Here is a 27488-nt window from a genome sequence, read left to right on the forward strand (position 1 = left end):
ACCATGGAGAATCCTTTTTTGTAAGTCGTAGCGCCGCTGATTACGCCCACTCAGATAGCAGAGATGAGAAGTGTGCGAAAGAATAGCAATACATAAATATAGCCCAATCGACCAAAATACTTTTCTCCCCAAAGCACAGCCCACCCACATGATTACACGTATTCACACAACACCACAACTACCGCACTGCCCACCAACACATCTACCACCTACCACGCAACCCCCAAAACATGGGCCACCCCAGCCTCAATGCCACCAAAAAAAAACCCCCCACTCCACCCTCCAAAAAGAAAAGCGGCTTTTAGGAATCAGGCGTGCCGTGCCCCGTCCACACAATGAGATGATTCCAATGTCCGTTGACGGCAGGGCCTGACTCCCATGTTGGTATGTAGTACTACGGTACCTAACTTCGGAAGGTGAGGGTTGCTTGTTTGCTGGCTCCGCGATGAGCAAAAGGTTGTGCGTTGGTGGGTGTAGGTAGACGGTGCGATGACTGTGAGGTTTGGGTTTGCAGGTAAATGCGAGGCGCGCGGGAAGTTACCTGTTGGTTAGTGGGAAAAAGTTTAGTGTATTTTCTTTTTGCTGGGCCGGTGAGTTGAAATGCCATGTTGAGGGCTTGTTGGGAGAGAGCATGGTAGGTACCGGTATGTCACAAGCCACGGACGAGAAGTGTGGCTGCTGATGGTTGTGGCGGTGCTTGAGCCAATCCCGGCACGGTACCGGCGGTCCATTGCGCGTTGCGGTTACGACCTCATTGGGCCGCAGTGGAATAAAGAGCGGCGACGATTTGTTGGAAAGATCCGACGCGTGCGCCAAGCAGGCCATTTCCATTTTCCCTCCCCATGTTCGTGTGTTGCTTGCTTTTCAAAAGCTTGTGGCGTGCGGCTGATGGGGAAAAACTGGGAAAACGAGCATTATTGGGTTCAGCTGCGATGAATGGAGATTGAATGAATGAATGAATGAACGAATGGTAAAGGGGAGCCTTCAGCCCTGGCCCCATTGTGGTAACTTTGAGCGTGTGCGTGCGCCGGCGAGGGATTGATGTGGTACCGGTAAGAGGAGTATTTTCTGGTGGTGAGCGAGGGGGTCAGCCATTCGGCATTCGGGCTTCCAGATGTAGGTAGGCTGGCGTTGGAGCGGGAGCTGGACCTAAAGGCGACGGTTTTTCAAGGTTGTCTGCAGAATGCAAGTGCAAGGTCTGGAAGTGGGACATGCGGTAGAGTACGAGGAGACGCTGACAAACATGTCTGGCTATCCAAACCTCCATTCGACTGCTGTTGTTTTTTCCGACTTCGGATGGACTCTAGGCAACAAGGCACTGCTGTACCGTACCTACTGTAGGCAGACCAGCTGTGGCTGTTCCCAAGGCTCACTATCGCCACTTGTTGTTCAGTCTGGTCGCACAGTCTATGGAAGGGCTTCCATGGGATGAGGGGCTATATTGGTTGTATGGTAGCAAACAAGGTGCAATATACATGAAATACTGAGATTTCGCAATGGGCGCTGCACGAGGGCAGTCTGCGAACGATGCGGCCCTGCTGTTCGCATGGCACATGCATCGGCGGGCCTCTACCGTACCGTACATACCTAGTGCCCGTAGCCCCACCAGCCAATCCAGCTTGCCATGACATATGTACTAGTATAGGTACACTAAACACTGGCGGGCTGACTTCCCTCCGTCCATTCCCTCATCCACCACCAAGACTCAAGTGCAATCATCTTTGGGCATTGGGCGCCGATTAGCAAATCCTAGGCCTTTGGTGCCTGGCATGACCTTCTCCTGCCTGGCGACTGCTGTCAGTGAGGGGGGGGGAGGGAGGGGAGATGACTACATTGCATAGCCTCCACCACCCACATACCTGCCTACCTACTGTGTACCTTCAATCGCCAGTTGGGGGCCGGCCGGCTTCAACTTCTCTCCCATCGATACCTATCGTCAGCAAAGACAGGCAAGCCTCTTTCTTCACATGATCACCACCACCACCACCACCAGCCTTTGCGGGCAAAGTTGCGACAGACGCCAGGGCTTGGACAAGAAAGACGGACGGCTAAGGGAGGGTGAGGGTGTGTGGGCCTGAGCGCCGGCTGCTCCTGATTGCTGCCCATCGAGTCGTCTGCCCAGGTGTGAAACATGGTTGCGCGCGCGCCGCGGACGAAGCCGACTGCCATCAACATCCGGTAACGTTACATACTGTTTGATTTCCATTTTTGATTTTATTTTTGATTTCCTCGTCTTCCCTGGCAGGAAAACACTCTACCTGCGTGCCGATATGGGAACTTGTATGCCCCATCCTCTCTAAAGAGGTCAGGACACCGGTCGTTTGCAGGGGTCTGCTCACGACACACCCACGGCCGGGGCCTGGCACACCTTCCGCCCTTTGCCCTTTGCAGGCTGTGCAATTCACCGCCGCCCAGCCATACACCGTCAAACAAATGGACCCCAATGCGCCCGGAGCATGTTCATGCACCCCTGTGCTGCCTATGACTGCGGCCTGGCATTGGGTGTCTTGCCCTGCGCACTGTTCTGCTCTTCATTACCAAATTCCTTACGCGTCAACCCTCATTGCGCGCTTTTTCCAGGCTCCCATCTGCGCCGCATTTCACTTAAAACCTCTCTTTCGCCCAGTAGGGCTACCGGCTGCCTCTGAAACCTGCACTGTCCCTGCAACCCGACCTGTGCCCATCTTCTCCTTCTCTTTACTTATCTACCAAATACACCCTCGCCACTCGACATCTTGGACGTCTTTTTTTTTTCCTTGAATATCTACCATAACATTATCGCCCCTCCCGTACACGCCTTTTTGATTGACGCGGCGACGACGACGATCAACGACGACTATTTGTAACTTGTCTCAGTTGGGCCCGTCACCTGCTCCTCAAAATATCTTCGCTGCCCATCCCCGCCAGCCCGCAACAAATACATACCCTTACCCCACAGTTCCCAGTCGTACCCGTCCTTGAGCTACCCATCGCCCTCCAATCTTCATCCTATTGGAAGCTGTGAAGGAAGTTGGTCGAAGAGTCACCATCATCCCCTTTTCATCAACAACAATTCGCCGAAGCTGACCAAAAGGACGCGACACCGAGACTGGCTTACCTCATCTGATAACCAAGCCCCTGTCTTGTGGGTGTAGGCGACGACACATTCCACCACACCTTCGCGGTAGCCACGTCCAATTGTCCCGACTCGTCAACACATCGTCGTCACCATGTGTCGGGTTGAAGAGCGTGTGTACATTGGTGCCGAGGGTCACCGTTCCATTTTTGAGGAGCGCTTCCCGTGTGACAAGTCGCGGAATGGAAAGTTTTGCTCTAGGGTAAAGAAGAAGACATTGGAATACCACACCAAGAGTGGGTCCGTCTCTCGCGACAATACACCGTCGCCGGGAAATCCGCCTACTCCTACTGGCACCGGCGCATACGTGGTACAGCAACGAAGACCCTCTAGCAGCGGTGGACGTCCCTTTACTCGTGACGGCCACAAGCCAATCGCACCGGAAATCACCATCAACTTCAATTCCAAAAAGGACAATGGAAAGAGAAACTCCGGCGTGACAGTATCAACCAAGCCCCACAAGCGTTCATCGCTCATGACCAGCCCCATCGACACGAGTGATTTGATTGATGATTTTCCGGGCTCGGATGGCTCGCACACGATCCGAACTGGGTTTCCGGATGCTCCCTTACCTACCCCAACTGCATTTGGACATCCCGATAGCTTCATGACTTCTCCTTCTCATGGCTATCACAATTGCCAGACGTCTTCGACTTCTTCCTTCAATGCCCCAAGCTCAACACCCTCGCTCTATGTTACTTCTGATCCCGACTACGAGTCGCCCGACACTCGTCGCGGTGCAAGGCCAGCGCCAACAATCATCCAGCATCAGACCTCTGCTACGCCTACCTCCTCGGCACCACGTCCGTCCGCCATGAAACCCTCTGTTCCTTATCGTACTGCACTTGTGGCTCCACGGACCTCGGCTCACGATGGAGACGCATCTGATCTGTTTCCCCTTGATTATGGCGATCTAGCCGATCGTTCGGCATCTTCTCATGCTAGTTCCGTCGCACCCGAGAATACGCGCAAGGGCAAAGATCGGGATGAGAGACGTAGAAAACAAGAGGAGGAACGGAGACGAGAAGAGGAGCGGATTCGGCGGGCCGCTGAAGAAGCTGCGAGGGAAAACGCCAAGCAGGTTCGGTTCGAGCTTGATCGTCCAGCCGCGAGAGAGCGCGAGAGGGCGGAAAAGATGTTTGCTGAAAAGGAGGTGGATCGAGCTCTGGCGAGAGAAGAGGCTCGTCGCCAGGACGAAGAGGCTCGACGACGGGAGCGAAAGGAGCGCGAGAAGAAGGAGCGTGAGGAGGAGGAAACCAAGCAGCGCAAGAAGAAAGAACGGGAAGAGGAGGAGGTCAAGCAACGCAAAAAGGAGAAGCGTTCATCGGCCATCAAGCAAGACGACAAGTCTACCACACGGACGCGAAGGTCAACAATGACTCAGGATCAAATTGCAGAGCAGCGTCATCTCCTCGCTGCGGAGCAACGTCGTATGGAAGACGAGAAGCAGGTTGCCATGGCCCGTGAACGGGAGGAGCAGAACGCCCTCCTTCGTCAGCAACAAGACACTCGCGAGTACTTTGATCCTCGCGGTGGTAACCGGTCGCTTGATCGTCGCGCGTCCATCTCCCGACAGCCCCCACCTATGCCTGCCTCTGGTCTGGTCAGATCTGGTAGCCATCGCCACACCAGCGTTCATCAAAGCAACCCACCTGTCATCGCCAACCCGGTCCTGCCAGACTACTCCACTCGCCCTTCCAATGTGCGCCAAAAGACTGGTCCTCCAGTCTCCTTCCCTTCCAACTTCAACCAGAATCAAGGGTACGAACGTCCTCCTTCTACACGCCGGCCGTCGTACTCCCAAGAAGCCCTTCCCTCTGCACGAGTCCGGCGCGACTCTGGTGCAGCTACCGGTAACCCTTTTGTCCAGGATTCTTCTGTGCTGTCGCCCTCACACGCTTCAGCCGATCCTTGGGACCTGCGTACTGTACAGTCTGCACTCCCCAACTGTCGCCCGGCCCGTGAAGCCCGCTCCAATACAATCCAGCAGCGTGGTCAGGAAGTCATCAATCGCTCTGTTAGCCAGGCGCAACAGGCTACGCGCGCCATGTACCAGGATGTCAACGTCTTTGATGATGACTCAGAAGATGAATTTGGAGCGTACGCGGGCCGACTGAGACGGAAGCACTAGGTTACGGCAGGGGTGGTGGAGTGGTAGACTTGCGGTGCCCTCTTGCTTTGCTTTATTTGGTTCTCACTGCTTGGCATTTGGCGTTTTCCTTTTTCTGTCGACTGTGTGTTTTTGTTTTCCTGTACATCCTTTGTTGATACCCCCAGCACTTTGTCGTCATACCCCTCCTTCACCCACCCACCCCGCTATAGACCATGTTTTTTTTTCAGCATCTCTTAGAAATACCCCTGCTTGTACGAATCCCCCCCTTGTACCACAAATCAAAAGTATGCTTATGACTCATTATACTTGTCACTCCCTTGTCCCACATGCAGGTTTCTACCCCCTTCATCCTCCTTCCCCCTGCTGGACTGGGACGTCACGGGCACAGCAAAATTTCTTTTGAGCTGGTGGACGAATTATACTGATGTGACCTGACATCGATGATCGTATTCACTGTGTGTGTGTGCCATGACAAGCTAGAGCACTACACACTAGTACTACCTACAGTGTATGCTCAATCCCACAATACAATCACCACATTCCATATTCCGAATCGAAAAAAAAAACTCTACAATTCCAATACTCCCTCTATTCCAAACCCATTTCCTTGCCACCTCACCCACAAATTCTCCACTCCCACCCCCCTCCTCCCTAACACCCCTCCCTCCCCGCCCTCCACGCCCGCAAAACCCTCCACTCATCCCCCGTCAACCGATCCACCTCCACTTCCTCCGCTTCCTCCACCTCCTTCTTCTTCGCCGCCACCGCCCTCGCCCTATTCGCCGCGGCTCTGGCCCGCTTGCCCAACCGCACGGCGTCGGGATCTACGAGCGCGGCGCGCCGGGGCGCTTTGCTTGATGCGGATTTTATGCTGAGAGGGCGGGTGGGGGTGAGTTTTTTGCTGGGGCGGGGGCGGGGGCGAGGGGGGGGTTCGGGGTCCGAGCTGTCTGTTGTTGTGGTTGCGTCGGCGGCGGCGTGGGTGGTGTCGTATTCTGTGTCGGTGTCGGTGTCGGGGTGGTGGTGGAAGTCGTCGTCGTCGTCATTGTCATTGTTGTTGTCGTTGGTATGGTGGATGACGGTGGCTTTTCTCCGGGAGTAGGTGGGCTGAGTGTTGATTCCACTGGCAGTTTGTTTCTTGCCTTTTGCTGACGTCTTGCCTTGTCCATGCTTTCTCTCGTCTGCCGTCTTCTTCAAACTTTTACGCATATTCGCTGCCGTGACGCCAGCACAGGGATGCTCGTCTTCGACATCGCTGTCTCCCTCGTCATCTGTGATCCATTCGTCCTTTTCTCCGCGCTCTGCCATCTTCAACTCCTTGAAGTGCTTGTTGAGGAAGAGACTGGTTTCCATGAGATCGTGCCAGGTCCGCTTATCCTCGACCACTTCGCTGTACCGGCAGAGGTATTGCTCGCGTTGGTAGTTGTGCCAGTCGTCTGGGAGGTGGATGCCGAGCGCGTGGAAGTGGGCTTTTAGCTGCCGGCGCGGGATCAGGAGCCAGGCGAGGGCTGTCAAGTGGGACGTTGTGGATAGGAGCCAGGGGGAGTTTGTGAGGAGGGAGGTGAGGAGGCGTTTGTGCTGGAGGAGTGTGGTGTATTCCGAGGTTTCATCGTCTGCGTCGTCGTCTTTGTCGTCGTCATTACGGCCGGTGGTAGAGTTGCGAGCCATGTGTCTAAAGTAATCACTCGCTTTCATGCCGTTGAGCGGATTCTCCCATCCTTCGCATACGGGCGCTACATAAGACACCGCGCTGACGCCATGTTTCCTCCCTTCTGTCGTCTTAACCCGTCCATCAACCTGCCCCATCCATCGAACCTTGACGCCCTCAAACTTCCTCCGCTCCTTGGCCGACAGCCTAGCCAAGTGGCGCAGAAAGGCATGGATATCCAACTCCATGCCGTTTCGCCCCATCAGCTCTGCCGCACGCCGTTTAGAGCCCGAGCCGGGCATGAAAGCTACCGGCGAAGATAACAAGTCGTGCATCTTGCGGGAGGAGAGCTCGGAAACTGCACGCTGGACGGTTTCTTCGAGCATGGCGGCGAGGTAGAATCCACTGTCGTTGTCGTTGGAAACTTCGCTTCGTAGCACTTTCCAGGGCCGGGCCGCTACTCTCATATTTTCGTCTTGATCGCTGTCTTGGTCATCTGCGCATGATTCCCGCCTCAGTTGGCCCTTTCTGTTGCGCTTTGATCCTGACAGGGATGCTGAGCAGGACGCAGAGCGCAGTGGAGAGTAGCCCTGTGCGGTCAAGGGTAGATAACTCAACACACTCTCTTCGTCGTGTTTCATTTCCTTCCACTCGCTCCACACAGAAGCAGGTGTATTGTTCTTGAGCCAGGCACGTGATATCCATTGTGGGTAGTATTCCACGCGTGCTTGGTTGCCTTGCTGGGCGATTACGCGGCGGATGGTGGGCAGAGTGTGGTGGTGTGTGAAGTTGGAAGCTCGCTTGCAGATGGTTGAAGAGCTTGCGGGATCGCTGTAGGAGGAGAAGGCGGCGTGTGTGGGCGAGATGGATGGCGAGAGGGACTGGGGGGTGCGGTATGCACGACGGCCGGTTGGAGAGAGGATGTTGGAAGGAGTGATGGAGGAGTTGCGGTGTTGGATTGGGAGAGGAGAGGAGATATCGTCTTGTTCCTGTACAGTGTCGTTTTCGTCAATCTTGTTGTCCTCGGTCATGTTGATGCTATTCTCTTCGTCGGACTCGTAATTGACGAGAAGGGGTCCAGCTTTAGCGCGTTCGCAGCAGACACCCTCTCTGGTGCTTGGTCTCCCCTGTTGCGCATGATCAAGATCTGCTTCCTCGCCATTCGGACCCTCGGCTTCCATCTCCTCACCATCGCTGCTACTACTCATATCAATATCCGTTTTCTCGTTGTCGTAAAGCACTGTCTCGTTACTGTGGTCCTCACCACAGGCGTAGGTCATTGTTGCATTCGAACTCAAGATTTGGTCAATCGCAAGCTTTGGATGGGGCTTCGCTCAGTTTTACTTTAGGAAGACGAGTATTAAAAGATTGCGAGGCTTTCATTTTGATGGGCTCTCTACATCAGAAGGTGTCACGTGCTGATTGTTCGGTTTGCTGCAGTGAGACATCAAAGCGCGCCGGAAAGTATTGTTTGGAACGTCAATGAGAAACATTTCTTTGCGCAGTAGTAGGTGCTAGAAGCGGCAAGAGGTTGGTTCAAGCAAACACGAGTCAAGGGAACCTGTATTTGTTGACTTGTCTCAGGAACGTGAGAAGATTGTTGGCCACGCACGCAACGTAGAGAAGAAAGAGGCACCCGAGCTTTCGAACAAAACAATGCCATCTCAACAATACACGAAAAAACCCAAAACCCTAGCAGAGAGGCGCGCAAGGGAACAGGCTGAGTCGGAAGCGAGAATGGATACAATAGAAGCCGACCTTGCGGCCAAGGACACATTGACTAAAAAAGTGTTCGGTCCATCAGCAAAACCTCGCGCTCTCCGAACCAAAATGGATAGACAATTATCTACCACTCTGGAAAACTATGACTCTGGTTCCGACGAAGTACCCGCGAGCAAGCCCTCAACCCCGTCGACTTGCAAGAGAGATCATCCATCAGACATCGATGACGAATATTTCGAACCAGCGCACAGTCGAAAGAAGTCACGCTTGAGCACCGCAAGCACATCGATGGATCAAATACCACCCGTGAAGGACTGGCCTGCTGAACGTGAAGTAACCAAGCATGGGGTTGCCAATAATTCAATCGGGGCAGCGATTTGGACACCCATAAATAACGACGACAAGGGGAAAGATCGTAGGCCTAGCACACAAATGAATCCACACAAAACAGACAAACAAAAAGGAGAACAAATAAGATGGAATAATCACAATGAATTTCGAGAAACAAGCATTGGTCAGGCTATCAAACCAATCACGGGGCATACCTATGGAATGCATGTGGACTTGAAAATTGTAGGAATTCTCGCCGAAAGGTCTCGCAAAGAAGGTACTGGATTACAGTTCGCCGTATTCCGGGGTGATATGACTTGTCCGAATGGTGTAACTTGGGAAGATCAAGCCTGGATGGAAGCCACTGATAAACGTCAAGAACACATGCAAGATTGGATAGAAAAGAAGGATGCAGAAGCAGCTGTGACAGTTTATGATCTCAAAGCTGGTGTAGCGCTCTCGACCGTTGCTCTCTGGCCGCGACCCAAAGCACTCTATGAACAGCAAAGCCTCGGCCGAAAACTCAATGAACGGCGACAGCTGCTCAAGTTAGTCATGGACTATACCGAGAGAGAGTTGAGAAGGGACGTGTTCGAAGTCATAGACACAGAGCGTTTCAGATTCGCGCACAAGCAGCAGGCTCGTCAGGCGCAAAGCCATGGCATGTCAACCGCGTCGGAGGTCCTACGACGTTTACAGAGGAACACGCTTTTCCCCACCGGTGGCCACCCAGATACGAAATATTTTGACTTCATGATCGAGTATCTACCAGGAAACAACGCAAATAGCGACACTGTCACCCGTAGCGCAATGGAACTCATATCACCGTTGTTCCCGGATCGATTCGAGCCGTATAAGACACGAATAGGGAACATCAAGTCGTATCTGAATTTTTGCAGCTCAAATATCAAAGAATCTGCGACTCTGGCTCATAATCTGGAAATTCTACTTGCTCAGATGATTGTGAATGGGCCTTACCTGATTGGCAACAGGCACTTTACACTCTTGGCCTACTTAGTGTATGGCGAGTCGAGGCTCCAACAATTGCTGAACAGATATAAAATCATATACCCTGTGAATACGATTGACAAGAACCTGAGCGTTTGGATGGAAATTTATTACGAGGGGTGCATCGACGGCTATGATGAATGGACTGCTCGTGGTGACGTTGATTATCTGCGGAGCTTTTTTGGTATGTTGAGGACGACGATAGTCCTAGAGGACTAGATTCCATTTTGAGAGGGGGACTTACAACACTACCTTACTACTTGTACATATGTCACATATGCTGAACTCTTGATATCAATGGAAGCACCTGGGTAGATATTCAACAAAACAAGATTCGTTGTATGATCAATCTATTTCTCATATCATTATCCCTACTCCTACAGGCAAGGCATCTCGATTTTCCTGTCATTACATTCCGAAGGACCAGAAATGTACTGCAACACTCGCACGTTCTATGATTATGTTTGTCGTCAACCTCATGATTCACATGTCTTCTTTGCTAGTTGATTGTGCTCATACAAATATAATTAGACTTTCTTAAGTAGAAGGCCGCTTAATCTTCAACCGTCATTGTTACCTTGTCCAGACAGACAAGACTATCTGTGGTTGTGGTGTTGTCCTATCATGTCTACCCCTGAACATGATTCACAAGAGATTAGCCAGAAAAAGAACCCCCCAACTAAAATACAAGGCTACCCAGACTATGTTACCCTGAGCGAAGTCGTTGATCCTCATGAAAATGCTAACGGACCGGAACCTGAACGAACTGGGAGACTACATAGTCAGCAAGAGACGGAGAAAACGGACTGTTCACATCGAAGCAATAAAGATTACAGGGTCGCAGAAGCCCTTGAAAGTAAGCCAAGAGCAATGCCTCAAACAGCAATCTCTATCAAGAATTCCAAAGCAACAGCCATGGAGACAGAGGCCTCACAAACCTTGATCATTGTGGGCGGCCAAGACGAGCCTGCGACAGATCCCGAGGCCAACCAAGCTATTTCACGCTCCGAACCTGCTACCACAATAACACCAATCTATGTCCCAGAAGTGATGGCAAGGCTCTGGGTAAAGTCGCTGGAACCGAAGAAGGGTAATCAGATCGACGAAAGGGTCATAGCCATCCGCCACGCCGCTGCCAACGAAGAGCGCTTTTATCTTCTCGAGGATCTCAAATGGTACACTCTTCATCGCGTTCCCCAGCACCGCAAGGACGCATGGAGAAAAGATACTTTGAAAGTCGCCATGACATGTGAACCCGTCAATTTCAAAGTCACGGATTCTGAAAATGACGAGGATTCAAGGAATACTGCCGCTCTTTACAAGGGGTGGACTCGTTTTGCCGTTATGGCTGGCCATCCGAATGTAGACCCTCTTCACCATGATGAAGAGGCTTGGAAGAATTCGATCTATCTCAGCAGCTATAATAGGCCGATTGGGGAACATGCAATTAGAATGCATCGAGAACGAATGAAAGAAGTGGGCGATATTCATGAAAACGGACAGGAAGTAGGGCCAATTGATGCCGAATTGGAGGAAGATGATAATGAGGCTAATGAGGGTGATGAAGAAAGAAAAGAAGAGATAGAAGGTTAAGATTCTGCTTTTCTTGATTTGAAGTAAGATATATTAGATTGGAAGCTGCTACCTGATATATTAGACATACGGCGCGGCGAAGCTAAGGCGGATCATCTTGGTTCCTAGATGGATCTCCAGAATAACAAAATATCATCATCGTAGTTATGATACTTTGGTGATGTTCTAGTGAGCTATTTATGTGTTAACCTATTTTACAGATAGCTTTTCCCAATAAAGCCTTCTTAACGGCAGATATCTTTGACAAACCTGGTGCAAAGGACCACAAGACGCACGCTATCTTCGTCTTGCGTCATACTTAGTGGCTATCAGAGACTTCGACCACAGAAAATTCCAACAGTTCTGATAGTAGAGAACTAAAATTTATCAAAAATACATTGATTTGGCCCTTGGAATTCGAATTGAGATCTATGGTCCGCCGTACGCAAGAATTGCAAGTAATGCACGGGGCGTCGAAGCCAGGGATCACATTCGACCATTGAATGATGATCAGATTGCCCATCTTTAGCTTCCGTCCCGGGCAATCTGGAAGGTTTGTTGTGATACATGAGTATACATTAGTATGTTAAAGGAAATCTCGGAATTGATGTGGTACGGGTGTGGTAGCACAGGACGGGCGAACTTTGATGGTTCACATAAATCTTGCGGGAGCACTACATTACCATACTGAATATCTGTGCAACCAGCGTGGCTGCATTAGTCTTGAAGCTTCGCTACCTTCCGGGGTGAATGCGTATCTTATGCTATTAAGGCGTTTCCCTTTGGATTGTGTTGTTAATGTAGAATCGAAAGCGCGGACTCCAAGTAATTGTAATCTGCTTACATTTACCACCCACGCATCAAAACGCGTACGTAAGAGTGAGCTTCGTGCATATGATTTTTAAAAGAAAGATGGAACATTAGATAGAGTTTGATTATAATATATAAATAAATATATACGCGTATCGATCTTATCTGTATACCTGTACCTCTGCGCCATTTGTACAACGTCGTCTCAACACCACGGGAAGTCGTGCATCCTGGAACAAGTCTCTCAGTCCCGATGATTGGTATCTTGTAACCTCCAAGCCACCGGCTAGAACTCATACCTGGACCGACATATTGCGAATGTGATACATTAGGAGAAGTTCTTGGTGCCGTGCTAGCCAGTGTTTGTCGGCACACTAGACTCACTCGCCCTATCATTAACACCGCGCGGAGCTCTATTTCAATGGCATCTTATTAATTGCATAAAACTATAAATACTCTCCAATTATCTTAAAGACGATGCAGCCTGTAAGAATAGAAGATTCTCTACGCTGACAATGTCTGCAGTACCGGCGGTACCAGCACCGGCAGTCGCAGCAACATCGTTCTACATAGCTTCTACTGTCGACCCTACAGCAGGTGCCGAATCGAGGAGAACGACCAATTATCCTGGCAGCTTGAATAATAAACTACTAGATATTGAGAAGGCAGCAGAAGGCAGTGAACAAAATGCAGTCGCGCAGGCTGATCTATCACGGGCGGAGTTCGAAGACTCGAATGATCCTGATTGCTCCAAGAACTGGACCAATGAAACCATACGGTATGGGCGATAACTGTGCCAATGGGATTGATGCTTTTTGCCGTTACATTTGCAAGCACAATATTCAATGTCAACATTATCTGCAGAAGAAGTTCGATGTTGATCGAACGGTAGCTGCCTTGGGCGTCGCACTCTTCGTACTCGTATGTTGATCTTAGCTGCAATCTGAGCTCTAGATGGCTGACACAATACATTAAAGGGTTTTGCTTTGATCCCATCGTCTTCGGCCCCCATGTCTGAAGCACTCGGTCGCCGGACACCACTGCTCGCCGGACACGCCATGTTCGCTCTCTTCCAAGTGCTCGTCGCACTCGCTCAGAATATCGCGACTATATGTGTGGGTAGGCTTATGGACAGCTTCTTTGCACCGGCGCCTCTCGCTGTCACGAGTGGCGCACTTTCCGACTTATGGGATCCTATCCCTCGATCGTACGCCCTCTGTGTCTTCACCGTCGGAGCCTTTTCTGGACCAGTAGCTGGGCCGATAGCGGGTGGCTTCATTACCCAGTCAAGTTTAGGATTTCAATGGACCTTGTGGATAACTTTAATCATGGCTAGTCTTGTTGGAACGGTTGGTTTCTTCGTTATCCCTGAAACATCTACAGTCAGAATCCTCCAATTACGAGCGGCCAGACGATGAAACGAGTTGTAAAACACAATGTGTCATCCCACGACTGGTACGAAGAAGTTGAAGCTGGATGTTTTAGTCAATACTTACCTCTTATGACCATTTGTCATGTTGGTACAGGAGCCTATTTCTCGTTCTAATCAGTGCATATATGAGCTGCTTGTATGGCATTGTCTACCTGCTGTTCGAAGCCGTATGTTCTAGTTCGAAAAGGTCCCTATGAATACATCTCTGACACACATAGTTTACTGTGTCATCTTAGGAACAACGCTGTTGGTCCCTCGGACTTTCCCAGCCCCCATTTGTTTCCTTCTCCGTAGGTCAGTTGATAAGTGCCGGACTCATAGCTTGGAGTACCGCTACACACTTCACCCGCGCATAATACATACGGCAAATCGATTCCAGAAGAGCGCCTTCCACCCATGATTGCTGGAGCTATTGCACTTCCTGTTGGCCTTTTCTGGTTTGCATGGATTAGTAATGCCGACATGGTCTGGGTACCTCAGTCTTGTCAACAGCTCTCATTGGATTTGGAACAATGGTACCATTTTGGCAAGGCATGAGCTACTTGGTCGACTGCTACGGTTTTTATCCAAATAGTGCAATTTCAGTGAACACCTTTATTCGATCACTTGTGGAGGCGCTCTTCCCGCTCTTCACACGTACAATGTACGATAATCTGGGAGTAGCGTGGGCGACAAGTCTGCTGGGATTCTTATGCGTTGGGTTTTGCCAGTACCAGTGATACTTTAAATTTATGGAGCAAATAATAGGGAGAAGAGTAAGTGGGCACCGACTGCGGCCTGAAAGACTTAAGTAAGTAGTATTGTGTACCTTCATTGGCAATGGAAAACTTAAGCATGGATAGATGTTGCAGCATTGGTCTTCGGAATAGTATGGTTACATAATGTCTTTTCCTTCTTCATTTTCTCGAATCGGGCTGAGTCTAGATGTCTAGATCCCTCGAATATATAGTCTTTGGAACCTTCTTTGACGCTCGCAAATTTCGCCTTGCCCTGACTCTTCACGGCGTCCTTCCGTCTCTCATCATCAGTCTTCTGCAATTCCTCCCAGTCTCGCTCTCAGACCAACTCGACTACTTGTATCCCCATATGCTCCCATAGACCCCTGTTATCATCCCGTATCGCGATCCTTGTTTCTGACCGATCGTGGTGCGTAGCATACTACAAGCGAACTCATGGCTCCCTCCAACCCTAGCCAGGAGCAGATCCGGCTCAGATTGAAGCCAGGTCTCTTTAGGCCAGCCAAATTGCTCATTCCATCTTATTTTCGTATATCTATGAGGGATTCCGAGTGCAGAGGCGTCCGCAGCTTGGTTAGGCCAGGATTTGCGACGAGCTCGCACTTGCCCGGGCTCGGAATTCTGCTAATAAATAGAGTCAACTCTCCTTCTGATATTGACATTTCGAGAGTTTGTGCAACAATGGGGAAGCTGCGGCTCGTCTTTTCGGGGGAAAGTACTTACCTTGCAACTTATGATCCACCTCAGCCTCAAACAAGAGTGTGAAATGCTCGCCCAGATCTTCCTTATATGGAGCCGGAAGAAGGCCACCCTGAGGAGCGGAATGCTTTGGAGACGATGGGGCGCGTTGTCAAGGTGGTAGATGGGCCAGATGTGCCAAACAGGAAGATCGACGCTGGGTACAGTAACGCAATTATTGCACATAAGCAACACGAGTTGGCGGTGCGGATCCATGGCTACATTGAATCAAATCAGTTGAATCTCGAGCACATTCAGTATTGTGATTGTGGGGGCTGGCGAAGTGGAGGACATGCTGTGTTCTTGCCTGTGCGTGATTGTTGTTTGCTCAGTGCCGCATAAGGGACTTGGGCACTGCTCAAAGGCGCAGCGGAGTCGCGCTAGCAGAATGCTGTATCTGTATTACTATAAGATGAATAACAACAATATCTGCTCAACCAGTGTCTATACAAAATTGTCCATGCCTGTTCAAAATACGTTGCCTTTGGACTGACTGATGGCTCAGTTAACCTAGGAGCACGACATTGCCTGCGCACATAATACTTCGAAAACCTTTCCTTATTTGCCGGGAAGTCAACAAAACACTTCGAACTTAGCTCCTGGTCACGTTTTTGGCAAGTGCGCACGTGAATTAGCTTTGTGTCACTACGCTCTTGGAAGGACATCGCAAACTCAAGGCATGCTCAGGATGACTCGCAGGCAATCATGAAAACCTAAGAGCTTGGCAGAGCATATGTGTGCTAGAATAACTATCTTGTTGTGGTAGTGGTGTAGTTCCAGATACATGCAGTGGTGGCTACAATCTGAGCGATGGTGGTCGTGGCCGAATGTAACAGCATAAATGCTGAAATCGATTGTTAGTAGAGTATGATAGAAAAAAGATCCATGTTTCAATCATCAGATAGTTGCTTTTATGGTTTTCTATCCTTGTGTACGATGAATTGTAGGCGCTCGCACTCGCGCCTTGTGCCGTTGGGCGCAGAGCCGCAACTCAAACTGTGGTTTCGTCGGACCTGGAGGCATCATCAACATATGCCTGATGAGGGGTTTCAAAGAGTACAGAGAGCGTTCAAAACTGCACAGATCTTGACAGTAGTTGAACCTGCTCATTGCATGTGACGCGAACGCGAGATTCAGCTGGTGACTGTCATTGCGACAAACGCTCTTGTGCTGAGATGGAAACCACCCCAATCTTACTTCATGGCCTATATATAATGAAGTATTAGTAAATCCTTTGTCTCGGCAGTACCAGCTGCCTTGTACACTTTGTATTTTCCTTTGTTCTGGTTATGTAGTTTAGTGGTAGATAGTTGATCGGGGTGGGGATGTTTGCTAACTACACAACCCCCAGGTTCGATTCCGGCCGCTGCAAAGCGTAAGTCCGATGGGTCTACGGATATCTTTTTGCATTTTTTTGGGACATTTTACGAAGAACATGTACGTCATACCAGTATTCACTGGAACAGGTATGGCTGTATTGCCAAGAGTGAAGCACAGGCGTGGCCGGGCAACAGTGGCTCGAGGTGAGACATCCGCATACTTACCCCGCTCATAACTTTATCTTAATAAGATGCTTGGTGCGAAGATATATAGATATACCCTTCGTCGTCATTCTCACAGTCTGAGTTGATATTATGACCACGTAGGCGGCCTTGTGCAACGCCTCTCCCGCACATCGCGACGACATCACCTATATAAACCTAGACGTGATAATAGTTTCAATAATATACCAGTAATTAAAGCTCAATTGAGAAATAACAGATATATTTCCCTCCTATCTTTGATTTATCCCCCTTAGCTGCGTCTCAATATGTGAACAATGCTTATCAACCATTGCAGTGCTTGATTATCAATCGGAATTGTGCATGCGCAGTATGATAGATTTGCAATGATGGGATAATGTGAGCATTGTTGGTAGTAATGGTGGACTTTATGTACGCTTGCAAATTTCCAAGCTCACTGGTATCGTCAACAGGACAGGCAACAACAATTCTGCCCCACCAAAATCTCCAACGAAACGACACTACCACCAAGACATCAAGTATAACGCAATTTGATTTCTTCTCAATAGACGGTATATAGCGAATCGCAATGGCTCACGCGCAGCCCATCAGTGTCCGATTCGATTACGAGTAGACAATACGACGAATCCACGAGGTGGTCAAAAAGCTGGCACTCAGCGTATACGGCGTCAATTCTATACACGGCTTGTTCAGCAAACCCACGATCAAAAGCATGCATCGCGACATTTGCTTGCAAAGAGCATGTCATCGGCCGTCTTCAACGGGCCAGGACGCAACGACATCGGAAAGGGGGAAAGCGGCGCTGTCATGCAGCAATCAGATTATAGCTGCTCGCTTTTTCAGCGGGCTTGTCGCATCCCTCATAAGATGAGCTTCATTCGTGCCACGAGAAAAGCAGGTTAATCCTCACGCATATCTGAAAAACAAACACCCCATCGCTTCCTCACAGCCGCACATCCGTGGCTTAGTGCGCGAGACGGCCGTCGGTACTCATCGCGCAAAATAAAAGACTGAATACATCGCCAACATAGACAACATGTCCAAGTTCACAATACATGATGACTTGAGCGGGAGCAATGCATTCCAAAGGTAAAGACACAACATGAGGGAAGGTGGAGGAGCGGTTGATCATCGCCGCTGTGAATGCGGCTCGTGACATGAGTCTGGATGGGGATTGGGGCATCATAGAGGACACATAATAGTGCAAAGACGATAAAAAAAGTCAGGACACCTAGCTTTCGTGAACGCTCTTGAATGCCCGTCCAGCTCGAAGCATGCAGAGTTGTCGCAATAACTCTGAAGGCCATACAACGAGGCATCTTTTGGCAATCTGCTACAGATGTGATTTTGAGTACTCTGATATAGATAGAAGCAATATTCAAGTACTCTCATATAGCTAATATAGAGAGAGTAATTACCGTGCCATTAACTGATGCCTTTTGGAATGGCTTGCAATACCTCGAGTTAAGGGGAGACCTGGCGCAGATTACTTGGAGATAAGCGCACGCTGTATCATTCAATAGTGCTGGATACTGCGCCACAATATGACATTACTAGAAATTCAAATATGTCCGTCACGTACTTCCCTAGCCCTCCTCTCGGCCCATTTGCGGACTTGATGAACGCGGGCGACTGGAGACAAAGCTTCCAACTCGCTACTACACAAGCAGGTGTCGAGCAAATCCCACAGGGACACCATAACCGTATTCCAATATGGGGATGCGTGGTTGAGAAGATCCTCCTCCTCGGCCACAGTATCATCCAGCTCTATGTAGTAGTTCCCATATTTTTCAGAGAACTTGTAGCCCTCCATGATCCAGTCATTCGAGTTCCAGCCGAACTGTCTTCCTGTGCCATCAAATAAAACCACCAAACCTTCCTGGAGTCGTACCTCTAGGACGGAGTGGTAAGGTAGTTTGTCGGAGACAATCCCTGATTCTTTTATGCACGCCGTGGGTATGAGCCACAGATGTGGTCGAGGTTCCACCAGGACCCAATGGACTGTGACGCCGAAAGCTTTTGCAGTATTTGTCAGTACTAACTATTTTTCTTATCGCGTTTGCGTGGTGTGGCTAACAATGAATGTGTTTCTTCAATCCTTTGTGAGCAAAGGTACAGAAGTGGTCGCACATGGATGTATTCGCCATTGCTTGTCTCAATTCCGGTGTCGTAGAAGCAGGCATTGTGCCATATGGGGCGGTTTTTTCGCCCAGTTCGAACTCGTAGATGCGTATGTCACGCAAACTCGGATTCTTGTCCCCGTCAATGTGCCTTCGCTCGAGCAAGGTGATGGCCAATCTGGGCACGAATTTGACGGCGGCTTTGAAGAGGATATGGATGAAGTGGAGAACTTCAAAGATATCGAATACGTGAGAGGTTGAAGAGGTAGCGACATTCTGGAACGACATTATGTATCGTATTGCTGGCTTGACTGGGTATTTGGAAGTGGGGACAACTGAGAGAGCAGCCAGAGACTACTCTACACGACGGTCTGTGCGACAGTCGCTGTGTTTGCAGCTACCGCCTTGAGCTCACGATTTGCAAGAAGGCAATTTGCCGCTACAGCACCAAGCTTCCCTGGTTGGCCGCGTCCTTGAAAATAGAGACAGCTACATCAATTTCTTCCTCGGAAAAACCTCTCGAGCGTATCGGCCTGCTGCTCGGACAACTAGTATGGCTATATTCGCAACACTGCCTCGATAACGGCTCAATGAGTGCACAGCAAGTCGGCGACAGAATCATCTTACAGTTCGAACAAAGCAAAACCGATTTGGAGACCACCGCAACTGACTCCATTGAGCGGCTGTGCAATAATTTGCGAGCCTTCGGATCGCTCCGCGCGCGATCTTCACCAGCTACACTGTTGCACAGCCTTTTCTTGGAGCTACTTTAAGTTAACCATGGCAGATCATAACCTACCTCGAGCATCATACACGTTTATATCGACTCTCGAGATAGTAGTTCTTACTGGGAATATCAGGCGAGGTGGCGATTCGAACGACATTTTCTGGGACAATGCGAGATGGCCCAAGAATTGTCTGCATTACGACCCGATTTCAAAGCTCAGTTCAAGGATAACATGAGCCATCAACATGAAACGTAAACAGGACTTCGCTGTGAGTTGACATATGCGATCAATCACAAGCCTTGACACTTCAGTTTACTTCAGCTATGTGTCCGGAAGATGCGCCCTTGACCACTATACGCACATCACGCGAGACGTTCGAAAACACTCACCGAGCAGAGTTTCGCATGCTGGGACACGAAGCCTTCGCACATGATGTCAACACGGTCACCTACGATTTTCACATCCAGCTTGCTGCTGTGAGCACCTCGACCCGCTTGCGACGATATATAGAGATGATATCATAACAGGCGCATCGGACGCGTTAGCCAGGGTTTGGCGGCGGAAGGTACACACAAACTAGACAGGACACATAGGATACGACGGGGAATTTGAGGGCCATTGAGTAGCATGAGGCATCCAAAGGCTATGTGAGCGACAGAATGAGCGTTGGAAATTCAAATCCCTTCATAATCTTCCTAGAGATGCAGTGATTTGTGGGTTCACTGAATTCTGTACACCTGCAGATTAACGTCCTGTCAGGGCACAGTCTCGGGAGACTATCATGACTGTCAGAACCTGCGTAACTTGCAAGTATCCATATCCTCGTATCACATAGCGAGATAGCTATCTCAAATTCGCTTCGATCCTATAAGTCATGGGGCTCTCCGCGCTGGCAGAGCTTCGCTCTCATTTCACGGAGATCAGTCCACGGTCTTGCACAGCCACCCAAAATTCGGCGATCCGGAAATTCCTGAAGACGCGTCTAACTTGAATAATTAAATCCCGTATAATGGCAAGGGTAGAAGTATCCGAAACTGCTCTTCATCGGAAGTGCTTTCAGATAATGAAAGAGGGCTGATAGGCAGGATGAAGTGCACTCTAGTCTGGACGCCATTCCACTTTTGGACTAGCGTTTCAACAACAGCTCCGGCGCTCCACGACCTCAAAGAGCAGGAATGCCAGGTCGATCGTTGCAACAGCAGACAAGTAATGCCCTGCACCTCCTGGACTGTTCATATGTTCTCTTCAATTGATATTCATCCCTAAAGCACATCTCAGGGTGGTGAAATGTGCGTGTCCACGTGATATCGTGCCATGGTCAACTTAGATCCAAAGTTCAGATGCCATAGATGCGGCAAGACGGTAGCAATCAGCAAATTACCGTATTAGAGTAAATGAATAAGTCGACTCTTCATAAGGTTTCCGCCTTGTAGGATAATTTAAACTCGCTTGACAGCGATATTTGTAAAGCCACGTTGTCTGATGAGCTGTATATTCCAGCTTTCATGACTTCTTCGGTATTTCTGAGCGCCGTTACTCGCATAATGTTCAATGGCTATGCCCGGTGGTTACTGTGGTGGTGAAGGCGAAGCTCAGCAACACTTCTCCTCGAAGCTCAGCAACTCCAACACCCGAAAACTTGGCGGCAGGCGGCAGGCGGCAAATCATTCCTGCCATCAACAACCATATGCTCATCAGCTACTCTCGTATCTCTCAGCACCCACAGCTATTTAGAATGCAGCACATCAGCAGTTTCCCAAGTTGCACGCGCGGTTTCGAGGAACGAGGGCCGATAGCTTGTCCACATTGCGTTAAAGTGCCCGAAAGGCTCTTTACTCCATCGACAGCAATCACATCGTCTACTGCTGCAACGAGCACATCTTTCAATATACGGAGAACCATCAGAGTGTCTGTGGTAAAGGTCGTGCCCGGGTCATATGCATTTCGTGCAGGAGCCGTTGGCAGGGCGATCTTCGAGCCATGGGGCGAGGCAGTGTTCCTGTACAAGATTTGGAAATCGAGGTTTATGGCCGAGACGGCTGACGCGGATCTCTACCTCTGGCTGGGCTATGATAATCTTACAGTCGTCTCCGACCGCAGATGGAGCCGTGTGGGACAACATCGCGCGGAACGCTGCTACAAGCTATGAGATGTGCCGGATGGCCATTGTGCTGATGACAACACCACGCGTATGGCTGTTAGAAGGTACAGCGCCTTCAAATACTAGCACATGATTAACCATACTCTAGACCGACATATTCAACTCGAAGACGTGACCGTCCACCCCAACAACACAGTCTACCTCAATGTCCTATTATCGGGGCTCTGACAAAGAGGTTTGAGATTTGGGGCCCGGCTGCAGATCACGCCATCATCTAGTTGCCACCCAGGGATCTACAAGACCCAACAATCCCTAACTTGAGCTCTAGAGAACACTTCCACGAGGAAACACACAATTCCAAAGACCGCCGACCAGCAAAATCGCACCACGAACCCCACAATGGGCCGCGCGCGAGTTCGAGAACTAATACGACCAACGGCAAATACGATTGATCATAACAAGGTCTTCACACCATGGAAAACCTCAGCTGCTGCTCTCTTACGAAGCGGTCTGGCGTGCAATCAACACTGTAATGTTGTACATACGGAGAGAAAAAGAAGAAGGGCAAGGCCGGCACTTTTCCAACTCCCGATTTCCAATGCAGTGAGGCGTTGATACGCATCAAAGGTGCTCTTCAAAGTGCTTTGTGCCGAATTAGCGCTGATATTGACGAGGTGGTGGAATGCGCAGGCAGTAGGAATATTCCAGTCTACTTGAGGATGTCGTAGAGGCTGAAGAGGAGCCGGGTCATGCGGCGATGATAGAGGCTTTCCAGACGCAGAAAGCGGATAGGCTGAGGGAGTATAGCTCGTAGCTAACATATTACATGATCCTCCACCTTGAGAGCCCAAACAGTGAAAGAAAGATGGCCAGATTGGCTATCATGTAGCTTTTCCAGAAATAGAACCTTGTCCTTTTACCATTTTCATAGAAAATGAGAAATCCGTCAAAACTCTGAATGCAACCATGATACATGGGTTGGTATAGCGAGGTGATGGGCATTGCAACGGTGAATACAACTCCCAGAGCATTCTCAGCGTATTCCAATCAACAACGAGGGCCATTAGAAAGCCTCACAGTGACGTGAAATTCATGGCAGCCATACAGTATCTCGGGTGAGACTGTCTTCAGTTGCGAGCACAGTGGCCGAAATGGCACCAAGCTATACAAACCGTAACCTCAAGTGCTGTAACACGGTGCCAAAAAGACATCCCAAGAACCAATAGCTACACTGCAGATTCGAACTTGCGATTAACAGTGAACCAGACATCCAAACAAAAACCTAAACAGCAACCCAAAGCCGCAAAAAAAGGGACAATCTCGCCTTTTTGCCGCCGGCCGCTCTACGATGAAGTTAGTATAGAAGGATTGGGTAATTTACGCTTTATATACTGCAAGGACGAAGGAGTTTGTGGGATGATGCTGGGTGGGAGTGGCCTTCACTGAGGCATCCACAATCACCAGATATTCGAAAAGCTTGGCAGGGATGCAGGTTGGCAGCGTGTTCAGTTGCTGGCTTGCGGCAGGGTGAGTTGCGAATGGGTTCCCCAGATCCGTTTACACTAAATGCTCACCAAAGAGGTAGGAATCATTTGGTGTAGTGCATTTGCATGCCCGCAACACTGTATACAGGGGTTAATCCCGGTATGTAAAACCTGTAGTGTGCAGAATTGAGGGGACTCTCTAGCGAGCTGGCCTTCTGCTCTGCTCATCTCATAATGCTTACCAACATTTGATGGAGTCATTACTTGTAGATCGCGGCAGTTAGATTTCACATGGCACGCGTTCTATTGTATCAGCAGCGATTCCCATCAACGCAGTGCAGATCTCAGTTTCAAAATTTGCGGCGAAAGCTCGTCAAACATGACGAGCGCACCAAGATGCGGTTGGGCACATCCCCACTGACTGAGTCTTGGGATACTGCAGGTCTCAGAGAAGCGAAAGTCAGACTACACGCTCACTCGAAAGAAGGGTTCAGATGATGGTGTTGAGGGTCCATTTGCGGAGTCGCCCGCCTTTGCAAAGCTCCCCACAACACCGACACCAGCAGCCCCCGCACAACCGGCCATAGCTTTTGTAACAACATCAGACCTGGGAAGTGATCAAGGAGATACATGGAAATCTGAAAGCTACTCAGGACTGGCTCTTTGAAGTACACAATACGCCTGATGCAGCTCTAGGGGCTGGTGGGAGCCACAGCAGCAGAGTGCTCATGCCGACCTCGTTGAAGCTGAAGATGGTATCTCAGGCGATTTTGAGATTTTCAAAGACTCAATTCTGGCCATGCACAGCCATTCGTCGTACTTGCGATACATGGTGATCTTGCTGAGCTACTCCGCAATCGACGGCGCACAACTGGCACCCGGGAGAGGGCGGCCAGTCAGGCGGCCAGGCCAGGCCAGCGGCAGCATTCAGAGCTTTTGAAGGCAGCTTTCGAAATTCATCTACAGCACTTTAGAGGACTTGCATGCCTTAATCGGCTGCATTCCGACCGCCAACGACGTTCAAGGCGAGAGACCATCCAGGGCCTTTGACAGCGCAGACGTGCGACAACAGCGAGAGCTTGTACAATGGAATGGCAACCCAACAAAATACAGACCAACAACACCTGGCAACCTGATTGAAAGGCATTGCACGTCATCGCTGAGCATGAAAGACATACCCGAAGATGGCAGCACCTGCGAGAAAGGCTGCAAGAAGATAAGGCGCTCAACAATAGGTTTCTCTGCGTGGCTTCCTTGATAGCACCGGCTGTTTCAGACGATCTTGCAGCACTTACAACAGCTTCGCTGCATGTTGCCGCAAAAAGAGGGAATCTCGTCTTTGCGAAGAAATTGGCGCATGCCCCTCAGTTGCGAAGGCTAACATCGTGAGCGAGCTTCCAGGACAGCATGAGCAGCCAGTGGCATCGACGACAAGCCTTCCCCAATGTTCAAGCCCAAAAGAAAGATATCAGTCCGTGGGCCCACTCTTGAGGGACTTGTGGTGCAGCGTGCGGGCTGCTTGTGCGAAGCTGTTCTCCTAGTACACTTTATGCGGAGTTCACACGAGCAGTTTTCTGGAATCTAGGAGCGGTGCGCCTCTCTTGAAGCACTTTACTACCATGTGCCTGCCCCTGGTGATCCGGGACTTGACAAGTCTGGCGCGGAGTCCGGAAGAAGAATCCATGGAGCAACACTGGTACAAGGCGCAGGGCATTTGGTAACAGTTGTCTTCATATCAGGCTTCTTTCATTCTTTGCCTCCAGACGAAGATTGGTTGTTGGAAAGATAGGTCCGTGACCATGGCATGACAGAATGCAGCGGGCTGCAGCAATTGACAGGTTTATGTCACTCTTCGGAGTTGTCCATCCAGCGCAGTAAACTGCGGGCTCACAGGCCAACGGCCACACTCTCAGTTAGACTGCGAGGCAATAGTAGGTCCAACGCCCATATAGACACACAGACGTGCATGCTGCTGACAAAGACTATTCATCCCTTAGGCATCCATCGAACATCCTTGGGATCACCTGACAACGATACATGGCATGGAACACTTCGGACAGCAGCTTCAGTCAAGGAGTACCTCTTCAATAGACAAGGCAATCAACGAGTCAAGTACCGCCATGCCCTATCAAGCTGCGAAAGAGAACTGGGCCAGCTCCAGACGGTATCGATGGATTTTCCCCAGTCACAAAAATGCGACAGGATCATAATGAAACGACAGCGGCTCATCCCAGGCAGATCGACAGCAATGGTAGGATGTTGAAAGATGGCAGGCCTAGCTAACAAGAAGACAGACATCCACTGGTTTTCGACGAAGCCATGCCTTTATGTGACCAATTACTCCAGCGATCAGCCGGTACGAGCGAACCATACAAGCCATTTTCGGGCATCCCACGGGCGCCACACCAAGCGCAAGGTCTATCGAGACTCCCGAGATTCTGGAGCTTGCAGGAAAACAGAGACGATATCGGCTCGGATCACCGAAGACAAGCAAGCATATCGCAACATGATGCGGCCAACGAGGCATATAAGGCGTGCAGTGTGGGAAGGCATAAGCAATTGTCTGGGAATTATGGCCCTGAGTGGTTTCGCAGGCAATATTGGATATATGAGGTCGCGACATCGTTCCTGAAGGAGAGCGTCTGTTCCAGCGGATATATTCATAACTGTTGAACCCCGGATCTCATCGGCATCAGGTGCAAGGTCCAGAGCGGTGGATTTACTTTGCCCATGGGGACGATGGTCGTTGCTCCCGAGCCGAACTTGGACATTAGGTCATGAGGCAGCATTCAGGACTATCAGGAGGTCGTGCCGTATACACACTGTATCCCCACTTGTAACATTCCATCGTTGTGAGAATGGCGAATTCCAGACACAGCATTCGCCTGGGTATGCCACTTCCTCTTCGATCGCTGTCGAGCAAACTCTGCCGATGTGCTTGGATCATTAGGACCCGGACGGTTCGACAGACACTGCACTGTCATTTCAACAAGGATTCTAGAAAGATCGCCTATGAATCTTAAGCCGGACTCTGAATCATCATCAGGACAACGATCAAATAATCTAGACAGTTGCATCTGCAGACAGACGCCCTCGTAGCAGATCTCCTCAGTCGTCTTCAAGGGTGTCTCGAGCGAGCAGTGGTGATACTATTAGATGAGTCGACTGGCCAAGCTTTGCGATCATTTCGAGATCGGGTTTCCGACGTAGGGAAATCAACGTAGGGCCGTACCGTCAAGGGGCATGTATAAGACGATTGCCTGAACTGCTTTCGACAGAGGTCTTCGGGATTGTATGAGCCTGCATAAATATGCCAGGAGGTGCCCTCAGACTGTCAGGCAGTGGGTATCACATCGAGAGGTACAAAGTGACAGCCCACATCATAAGAGCAGTAACATTCAATTCAGTGCTGCTTTGTCGATCCACGCCCATGTCGATGGCGTTGCCGCCTATCAGGTCTGCAGCGTGAGAGGATGAGTATCTTGGAAGCTAAGAATGGACGTCTCGGAACTCTGTACGACATACTTGCCATCCTGTCGCCCAGCAACTTTCCGAAAACTTGTTGCCATGGTCAGAAAGAGCAGGAGGCCGAAGACATCAGGCCCAGGTCGAAAGGCCAGAATGAACATAGCGCCACGATTGCGATTGTTCTCGAGATCGAAGCCGCATTTTGCGCGACGAGACACGCTTCCAATGGAATATGCAGGAAGAGAATTACACGAAGACAAGTTCGCATAATGCCAGGACTCCCAGCTAGTCGTCCATCGAGAGGACACCACCAGCATCAATCACCTCAACCAATACCAAACTAAGCAAAACACCCACCACCAACCGAACCTTCTCCCTCGCAACCCACAAAACATGACCACACACCACACATGTCGCACAAAGAGATGCATCGGCCCAGATCTTCTAAGACGGAGGCCACACCAGCTGTTTAGTACTTTTTCATCTTTTGTCAAGATACCCAGCAACTGCATCAGCTGGTGCGGTACCTTTCGCTTAGCATGGCTAAGGGTCGCCCCAATGAGGACAGAGGTGCTGCCAAATGCTGTTTAGTCATTGAGCAGGTGTGGATCATGCCAGTGAGAGGTTTCAGGAAAAGCTCGAAGCACAAGCATCCATCTCTTCTCTTCCGCATTCAATTCACCTTGCAAGCAAAGGATATTGAAGAGGCACTGAGATCCGAGACTTCAACATGCAAAACGAGAGTTCATGATGAGCTTCTGCACAGCTCAGTTTTTGATCAAAGATGTCAATGGAGATAGGGCCTTCAACAAACACTGCCGAGTCAACGAATGCTTGATCGA

General features: G+C 50.0%; 12 protein-coding genes across 12 annotated transcripts; 8 read left to right on the top strand and 4 right to left on the bottom strand.

The window, feature by feature from the left end:
• Window positions 1–1705: 1705 nt before the first annotated feature.
• Window positions 1706–2162, bottom strand: IAQ61_002104 (uncharacterized protein; the record flags this gene model as incomplete). The annotated part of the gene is made up of 3 exons (XM_003833929.2): window positions 2047–2162; window positions 1879–1930; window positions 1706–1791 (listed from the first exon to the last, which is right to left on the bottom strand). The coding sequence occupies exons 1-3, from the start codon at window positions 2131–2133 to the stop codon at window positions 1706–1708; spliced, it is 225 nt and encodes a 74-aa protein (XP_003833977.2). The 5' UTR covers window positions 2134–2162.
• Window positions 2163–3209: 1047 nt separating this feature from the next.
• Window positions 3210–5246, top strand: IAQ61_002105 (uncharacterized protein; the record flags this gene model as incomplete). The annotated part of the gene is made up of 1 exon (XM_003833930.1): window positions 3210–5246. The coding sequence occupies one exon, from the start codon at window positions 3210–3212 to the stop codon at window positions 5244–5246; it is 2037 nt and encodes a 678-aa protein (XP_003833978.1).
• Window positions 5247–5879: 633 nt separating this feature from the next.
• Window positions 5880–8153, bottom strand: IAQ61_002106 (uncharacterized protein; the record flags this gene model as incomplete). Its single annotated transcript, XM_003833931.2, has 1 exon — window positions 5880–8153. One exon carries the CDS (start codon window positions 8151–8153, stop codon window positions 5880–5882), a length of 2274 nt encoding a protein of 757 aa, XP_003833979.2.
• Window positions 8154–8260: 107 nt separating this feature from the next.
• Window positions 8261–10152, top strand: IAQ61_002107 (uncharacterized protein; the record flags this gene model as incomplete). Its single annotated transcript, XM_066095405.1, has 3 exons — window positions 8261–8302; window positions 8392–8403; window positions 8458–10152. 3 exons carry the CDS (start codon window positions 8261–8263, stop codon window positions 10150–10152), a joined length of 1749 nt encoding a protein of 582 aa, XP_065954241.1.
• Window positions 10153–10557: 405 nt separating this feature from the next.
• Window positions 10558–11526, top strand: IAQ61_002108 (uncharacterized protein; the record flags this gene model as incomplete). Its single annotated transcript, XM_003833932.2, has 1 exon — window positions 10558–11526. One exon carries the CDS (start codon window positions 10558–10560, stop codon window positions 11524–11526), a length of 969 nt encoding a protein of 322 aa, XP_003833980.2.
• A 1304-nt stretch (window positions 11527–12830) lies between these two features.
• IAQ61_002109 (uncharacterized protein) lies at window positions 12831–13106 on the top strand (the record flags this gene model as incomplete). Its single annotated transcript, XM_066095406.1, has 1 exon — window positions 12831–13106. One exon carries the CDS (start codon window positions 12831–12833, stop codon window positions 13104–13106), a length of 276 nt encoding a protein of 91 aa, XP_065954242.1.
• Window positions 13107–13325: 219 nt separating this feature from the next.
• IAQ61_002110 (uncharacterized protein) lies at window positions 13326–13733 on the top strand (the record flags this gene model as incomplete). The annotated part of the gene is made up of 1 exon (XM_003833933.2): window positions 13326–13733. The coding sequence occupies one exon, from the start codon at window positions 13326–13328 to the stop codon at window positions 13731–13733; it is 408 nt and encodes a 135-aa protein (XP_003833981.2).
• An 842-nt stretch (window positions 13734–14575) lies between these two features.
• Window positions 14576–15440, bottom strand: IAQ61_002111 (uncharacterized protein; the record flags this gene model as incomplete). Its single annotated transcript, XM_003833936.2, has 3 exons — window positions 15208–15440; window positions 14907–15105; window positions 14576–14802 (listed from the first exon to the last, which is right to left on the bottom strand). Exons 1-3 carry the CDS (start codon window positions 15436–15438, stop codon window positions 14576–14578), a joined length of 657 nt encoding a protein of 218 aa, XP_003833984.1. The 5' UTR covers window positions 15439–15440.
• A 2536-nt stretch (window positions 15441–17976) lies between these two features.
• On the bottom strand, window positions 17977–19176 carry IAQ61_002112 (uncharacterized protein; the record flags this gene model as incomplete). The annotated part of the gene is made up of 3 exons (XM_003833937.2): window positions 18823–19176; window positions 18328–18761; window positions 17977–18078 (listed from the first exon to the last, which is right to left on the bottom strand). The coding sequence occupies exons 1-3, from the start codon at window positions 19151–19153 to the stop codon at window positions 17977–17979; spliced, it is 867 nt and encodes a 288-aa protein (XP_003833985.1). The 5' UTR covers window positions 19154–19176.
• Window positions 19177–19904: 728 nt separating this feature from the next.
• Window positions 19905–21742, top strand: IAQ61_002113 (uncharacterized protein; the record flags this gene model as incomplete). Its single annotated transcript, XM_003833938.2, has 3 exons — window positions 19905–20069; window positions 20696–20799; window positions 21094–21742. Coding segments are annotated over 3 exons (918 nt in total), but the record flags the coding sequence as incomplete, so codon positions are not given.
• A 1706-nt stretch (window positions 21743–23448) lies between these two features.
• IAQ61_002114 (uncharacterized protein) lies at window positions 23449–24118 on the top strand (the record flags this gene model as incomplete). Its single annotated transcript, XM_003833939.2, has 2 exons — window positions 23449–23666; window positions 23875–24118. Coding segments are annotated over 2 exons (462 nt in total), but the record flags the coding sequence as incomplete, so codon positions are not given.
• A 645-nt stretch (window positions 24119–24763) lies between these two features.
• IAQ61_002115 (uncharacterized protein) lies at window positions 24764–26990 on the top strand (the record flags this gene model as incomplete). Its single annotated transcript, XM_066095407.1, has 4 exons — window positions 24764–24895; window positions 24968–25429; window positions 25525–25818; window positions 26586–26990. Coding segments are annotated over 4 exons (1293 nt in total), but the record flags the coding sequence as incomplete, so codon positions are not given.
• Window positions 26991–27488: the final 498 nt, after the last annotated feature.

Source organism: Plenodomus lingam (assembly GCF_022343315.1).
Source record: "Plenodomus lingam strain CAN1 chromosome Unknown contig_14, whole genome shotgun sequence".
Lineage (NCBI taxonomy): Eukaryota > Fungi > Ascomycota > Dothideomycetes > Pleosporales > Leptosphaeriaceae > Plenodomus > Plenodomus lingam.